The sequence below is a fragment of the Hydra vulgaris genome, chromosome 12 (assembly GCF_038396675.1).
Source record: "Hydra vulgaris chromosome 12, alternate assembly HydraT2T_AEP".
NCBI lineage: Eukaryota > Metazoa > Cnidaria > Hydrozoa > Anthoathecata > Hydridae > Hydra > Hydra vulgaris.
Window position 1 is genome coordinate 25,875,001 of NC_088931.1, and position 6,874 is coordinate 25,881,874.

Sequence of the window (6,874 nt, forward strand, 5' to 3'; positions counted from 1 at the left end):
ACCAATGTAATAATAAACAGGTTTGAATAACCCCTAAATATCTAACTATTCTTAATTAAAAAAAAATTAATTTCTCAAAATATACAACTATAAGCAATAAGCATAAAGTAATAAATAATAATAACTCTACAAAAACTAATTTAAAAATTATAAAATGTCATTTAGCATAATACATAAAACATAAAATAAACATAAAACAATAAATAATCCATAAATCAAAATTAATCTTTGATATTTTTTGTCAAATAAAATCTTACTAAACTGCGTAACTCTTATTTTACAAGAAAATCCATTGTTAGAACTTGAATATCTCTTTTACTATGTTTTTTTCACTCCCTTCAATTTAAGGTTCCGTTTGAAAGAATATAAATGACTACATAATAATATTAAGTAAAACTTGCAAGTTTTATTGTAACTTTGGATAGTTTTTTTAAATAGAGATCTCTAACTATTTGTAAGTATTTTCACTTCACTTTTGTTCTTGTAAGAATTATCTTTTTTGTATCTCCATTGTATATAGCACTAAATAATCATTATTTTTTGTTGTCACCAGGACTTCTACTATTAACTAATTTAGAATTTCTGCATAAAAATTTATTTTTAAGTAGGTGGTGTGGTAAAAGTTATTTTATGTTGTAAGTTTAGGTTCTTTTCTATCTTGTGGTTGTAGCCACGGGAAATATATCGTAAAGGTTGTCTCTTTTCTGAGTAAATTTTTTGGCAATTCTTTTAATTTTATATTTATCGTGGCTATTTTCAACAACATATAATATTACCTAGGCCGCTAGAAATAAATCTGTCTTTTACAATCAAATGCCTCACTCAATAGCCTCATGCTCATATCAAATATACAAAAAAATATTGCAATCTTTAAGTTCTGTTAACGAGAGATAAATGTTACTCCACGCGAATTTTAAAACCTGCTATAAAACAGTACCTATCAGTAATATGCTGTTTTTGAATTCTTTGTGATTTTTTTCCCCAAAAAAGTACTCATAAAATATGCTTTCTTTCCCACAATGTGATATGCTTTTTTTCTCTCATAAAAACTCATAACACTGTCTAAGTTACCTTAAGATTATTTGTTTCCTACCTAGGATGATGTCAATTTTTGCTGTGCCCTTCTCTAAAAGAGAAAGGGCATTATTCAAAGATTCAGATACGGATATAGTGTTCCATACAAGGACGGATTTGATACAGAGATAAAGAAAAGAGTCCGCTGAAAAAAAGTGGTGAACACAATAAAGAGATTAAAGTAATTTTGTTTTGGGTTGAGATATAGTTTTCAAAAAAGATCGGAAGTAAGAGTTAATCCAAGAAGACGAAGGGTGGATGCAGGGGCGGACTGAGATCCAATTGGCCCACTGTGCTGTAAATAAAATTTGCCTGAAGCGTTGGGGTAATCGATAAATAATGTTATTAGATAGAGGGGGAGGGGTTGTAAAACGTTTGAAAATAATTGAAAACGAGGGGGGTGTTAAGAACTAAACAATTTAATGGCAACTTTTTTTGTAAGCCTAATTTACACTATTTAAGAGCAGATTTGTATACAATTTTGAAAATGTTGAGTGATTAGGGGCTGACCACGATCATCGAGAAAACAGTTTAAATTCAGAAACGACCTTGTTTATTCAAAATCTAAAAAAACAATTTATTGTGTTTTACATCACTTTAGTACTGTAGAGAGCAAATGTATAATTAAACCAGAAAAAAATTGATGGTATATTTTTTATTTTCGGGAGAGGTGAAGAGAATTGACATCATTTTTAAGAAGGAGGAGGAAAGTAACTAAATATAAACATTAGACAACTAAATCTGAAAAAAATAAACTGGCAAAAAAAAACTAACAAATAATTTTTACTAAATAGCTTACATCTGTAGTATAAAAATTACCTTGTAAACAATTTGAAAAATTAAGTATTTATTAACGAGTAATTTTATTATTTAAAAATCATAACATAAATACTTTTTTTTAAAAAAAATAATATTATGTAGCAAGATGTTATCCGTGCAAACACTTTGGTCTTTACACAGATAACATCTGGTTTATCAATGATGAAGACTTTTTCAATACTTCAATATTTCTTGGAAATCAATAGCATCCAATATATATCTTTCAATAAACATTAGCATGAATGCTTCAAGATGGTCTTGATTTAAAGAAGATCGTAAACGATATTTCAATAACTAAATAAAGTTTAAGTAAGTTAAGTAACTAAGTATAGTTCAAATAAGTAAATATAGTTTAAGGAAGTATATTTTACTTTTAACTTCTGAATCCTTTTTATCCCAATCTAATGTAAATTTGTTATTGTCACACTCGACTCCCCACCCTCTCAGGAGAGAAAGAGAAGAGATTCAACGTGGAAAAATTGTTTTTAACTAACCAACCTTCAAAATGTTTTATCCTCAGCTTAGTACATTATACAGATATTGATAAATTCGAACGGCATGGTTATATGCTTTCCCTTCAAAATACGCTCCAATGAATTTTTACCTTAAAAATAAATAAAAAATATCTTTAGTACTTCGACCTTCTTCGGTCAAAAAAATCTGCTGAAACATTTGCTACGTAATACAATGTTAATAAAATTTAAGGAGATAAAGAAATCACTCATCGGCTATATCAGCTTTAATTATCTAGTCTTGTAATCAGGCATCATTAAATCTTATACCAATAACAGCTAGAAAAATACAAGATATGTGAAATGCATCCCTTCGGAGAACTATGAACCTTTTAAGATCAATATGAATAGGGCTCATCAGGTTTTCCACCGCTTTTGCATACATAGCTTGATTCATTCAGCGTCAGTGGATAACTTCTGGTATCCTTTTAGCTGTAATTAGGTAGTTAAACCCATTTCAACTTGGGATATCATTAGAAAAATGATATAATAAGGTCCAAAAGAAATCCAGCTTCTCTGAAACTACCAGTAACATACTGTCTTTTGATAACGCGTTTGTTTGACGTAATTGGTCTGGTTCTTCTTGATTATGCTTTATATACAGAGGCAACTCTTTCTCAATTGCTTTAAAGGATCTTTCACTTTTTATTGAAACTATTTTGTTAACCCCGCCAAAAACAAACCCGCCAAATTCTGCAACTACAGCATTCTGCAAAGTCCTTCTATCTGGAATCTTTGTTCTGTCTGTGTAGTTTTCCTAGTAAAATTCAAATAACTTACTTGTATAAATAATCTCTAAATTGTCATCATTCTGTGCCCGATATACTAGCCATGAGTCGTAGAGTGTCAGCTTTACTTAGAGCGTTTTCTTTAACAGGTTTGCAGCACTTTCCGTTACGCATTTTGTAAGGGTTTCAAATTCGTTTCTATCCTTATTAGTCTTTTTGCGATAGCAAATGCAACATTCTTCAGCCGCAATAATTTTTCCTGAAACAAGGGAATTATTTTAAATTTGAAGAAGTACATAAAACAATAAAAAACGTGAAAACTGAGGGTAATTTTCTTTGCTTTGCACCTCTTTTACGAGCTTAGATTCTGTGCTCAGATGAGGATGCACAATCCAGTGGTGGATTAAGACTTTTCGGGGCCCGGGGCTATTTAAAAGTAGGAGGCCCCGTTCCACTAACAACGACAAAAATGAGTAAAAAAAAGATTTTCTTGAAAACGCTACCACTGATATTAATTTATATACAAATTTTATATTTATTTTATTGAATTAAGTTGAGTGATTTTTTTCTGCTTTTCTTCCCCGCAAACTCTGCAATCACATCGCTGAAATCCAAAGTTTCTAATAATTTTGACTCGATAGTTAATCTTGCTATATTACTTAAACGACTATGGACCATTGTTGATCGGTGCATGTTCTTAACTCTTTTAAGAGTAGAGAATGATCTCTCAGCCTCGCAATTTGTTATGGGAATAGTTAGAAACAAGCGATATGCTATATAAACATTTGGAAATACATCAATTTTATCGGTTTCAACAATCCAATTTAAAATATGCAGAGGAATCAATGTGTTTTCAGTCTCAGATTTATCTTTTTTATGCGGAAAAAAAACCGGAGGCTGCAACTTTAATAATGTTACAACTTGTTCTATATCAAATATGAAACTATCTTCTAAATCATTTGAGTACACTTCTACAATTTTTTTCGCGCTAACTTGCAATTCCATGGTACTAATAGTTAACAGCTTCGATTGAAATCCAAATAACTTATTTACGTGGTTGTAACCATCAGTTCTTATAGTTAATTGTCTCACAATTTTGTCAATAATGACAAAAAATGTATTCACTCGAAACTTGTCGGATACGCTTAAAGAATCAACTTGGTTTTTTCCGTTGCTCAATTTTTTAATTACCTTTCTTTTGTTCTTATCAGAATAGTCTTTTTCAATAAGTTTTTTTGATTCATTCTCAAACCTCGTAAAGTCGTTTCGTAAGTTTTTTACGAAGTCAATTAGTGAAAGTAACATACTGCTTGCTGTATGCAAATCTAATTTAACTTTTTGAAGAAATTTGCTAACTGCATTAAACCTCTTAAGTATGTGATGCCAAAGTACAGTCATGAATGCAAATTCTAGCTTAGTGATCTTATTTAATAAACACAAAGCTTCATGAAGAGTATCAGATTTTTCTTCTGTATCCACAGCTATATGACATAGCGCTGCATGAATCCCATCAAAATTTTCTACCAAACTTTTTGAAGCATCTGACCTGCATGACCATCGTGTATCTGATAGGCGCTTGAGTGTAGCATGATTTCCTTTCAATAAATCCCATCTATGTGTTGAAGCTACAAAAAATGAATACAAACTCTGGAAAACGCCAAAATAGTTGATAGAATTGATGCACTCACTGACACTGCACTGCCCTACTAAATTTAAAGAATGTCCAGCGCAGGGGATATAAAAAGCTAATTCACTCCGCTCTTTTAAACGCGCCTTTAATCCAGAATATTTACAAGACATATTCCTTGCATTATCGTATGCCTGTCCCCGACAATTGGTTATATCAATATTAACTTAGTTTCTCCGCGCAGCGACCTTGCTCGGAAAGGTTCGTGTTTCGGAGTTAAAGAGTTGAGAGAGGGTTGCACCACAAATAACAAAAAAAAAAAAAAAAAAAAAAACACACAAAAAAAAACGAGTAGCCTCCTCGACTGTAGTGGCCCCCTCGGGCCTTGGGGAGGTGAATAATCTAAAAAAAAAAAAAATCATATCTTTCCAGTAAATCTAAAATGTCAGTAATCAAAGATTTACCGTCGTGGCTTTTAATTTGTAGAAAACAAAAAAATCGTTCATACACGTGGCCATTTAGATAATAACGAAATATCACAGAAAGTTGATCCACGTGAGAAATATCAGGAGTCTACTCTACGATAATTCCCCAGTATTTTGCTTTTTTTATTTCGGTAATAATGTGCGTTAAAACCTTTTGAGACATAATATCAATTAGCTCTTCACAAATAGTTTTAGACAAATAATTTACATTACCTTTGCCTTTATTTGCAAAAGTGTCAATGTGTTGCTTTAAAACTGGATCAAATTGAGTCAACAGTTCTAACATGCCTAAGTAATTTCCGTTATTTGACGATCCTATAACTTCATTATGGCCTCGAAATGCTAAACCTCTTCCGGCTAAAAAACGAATAACCGCAACTATTCTATTTATGATTGCAGACCAATAATTAAATTCCCTTTTAATCTGGCTTACCATATATTCATCGACATGAGTATTTTGTTTTATGAATTCTATCCACTTAATCATACATTGAATATGTTCCTTGCTGTTTTCGTGGCCGAAAATAGTTTGTTTAGCTTTTTTCCAATTGTAATAGCCACTTTTGACAAATACGTTGTCGTAATCGGTTGAAAACAACTTGCAAACATAACAAAATACACATCCAGTGGATTCAGAAAACATTAACCATTTTCGGTCACACTTTTCGCCATTATTCATCACTTTTTGAAAATATTTAACCGAATAATATCTGTACTGGTTTTTGAACATCCGCTTCGAAAATTCGAAATTAGAGTCATTATTTTGAAAAAAAAAGCATACCCCTTGTTTAAATACTTCATATGTTCGTTTTCCTTTAATTGTAATGGCCATAAAGCAGGGTCTTCGCGTAGAATGGTATCTAGGAAAAATAATCATGATAAATAAACCTAATAAAAAAATATTAAGTGACAATTTATAGAATAAAAATATTAACTGCCTAAAAAGTAAATTGTTTGTTTAGCAGATGTTAGAGGTGTCATTAAAGACAGTAAAAATTGGAGTACCTGAGTCAAGCTCATTGTTATGCATTGTAGATTCAACACTTTCAACTTCTTGAATTTCATTTGAAGGACCTTGGCAGGCTACCTCATTTTTTGTGTTATTGTTTTCATTGTTTTTATTATTATCTACAATTTATGGAAATTGCATAATAGTTTGGTTTGATGAAAAAAAATTTGTCATTTTCGGAAGTTTAGCTACCATTTCCTCTCTCTCTTTCTTCAATATTCTTTTACAAGCTCCACTTTCATATTTTCTTAGCATTTTAATTATAACTGTATAACCTGAAAAGTGTTAAACTGTTCTTTTTTTCTCTTTCACGAATTGAGCGCTTCAGCTATTAAAAGCATTCACACAAGAACTCTTTTGTGCGGAAGTACAAAAGAATTGTAGAATTGCAATCGTGCATTTTCAATAACAGTATAATTATTCAAGTCATTAATAATTTTCCGAAGGGAATTGTTTTTGTAGCAATTTGTACAAATGTTACATTCAATTATTGCTATAAGGCGCTGCTACCAATCTAGTAATTTTATTTTTTGTAGAAGTAGTTGCGCTCCATCGTTGTCAAACACGGGAAAAAATATATAATGCAGCGTTTTTGTTGACAGTTATTTTATTTTTGTGCT

The 6,874-nt window shown here is 31.1% G+C and overlaps 1 protein-coding gene across 1 annotated transcript; it reads right to left on the bottom strand.

Moving 5' to 3' along the window:
- Nucleotides 1–5,333: 5,333 nt before the first annotated feature.
- On the bottom strand, nucleotides 5,334–6,509 carry LOC136088027 (uncharacterized). Its single transcript, XM_065811667.1, has 3 exons — nucleotides 6,482–6,509; nucleotides 6,251–6,373; nucleotides 5,334–6,133 (listed from the first exon to the last, which is right to left on the bottom strand). The coding sequence occupies exons 1-3, from the start codon at nucleotides 6,507–6,509 to the stop codon at nucleotides 5,334–5,336; spliced, it is 951 nt and encodes a 316-aa protein (XP_065667739.1).
- Between the last annotated feature and the right edge of the window lie 365 nt (nucleotides 6,510–6,874).

Excerpts from the sequence above, each read along its gene's own strand:
- LOC136088027 (XM_065811667.1), bottom strand. The coding sequence starts at position 6,509 with ATGCTAAGAAAATATGAAAGTGGAGCTT. Across the intron at positions 6,374-6,481 it reads AAAATATGAAAGTGGAGCTT|ATAATAATAAAAACAATGAA; the intron begins GTAAAAGAATAT and ends CATAAATTGTAG. Across the intron at positions 6,134-6,250 it reads TAACAATGAGCTTGACTCAG|GTTTATTTATCATGATTATT; the intron begins GTACTCCAATTT and ends TTTTTTTATTAG.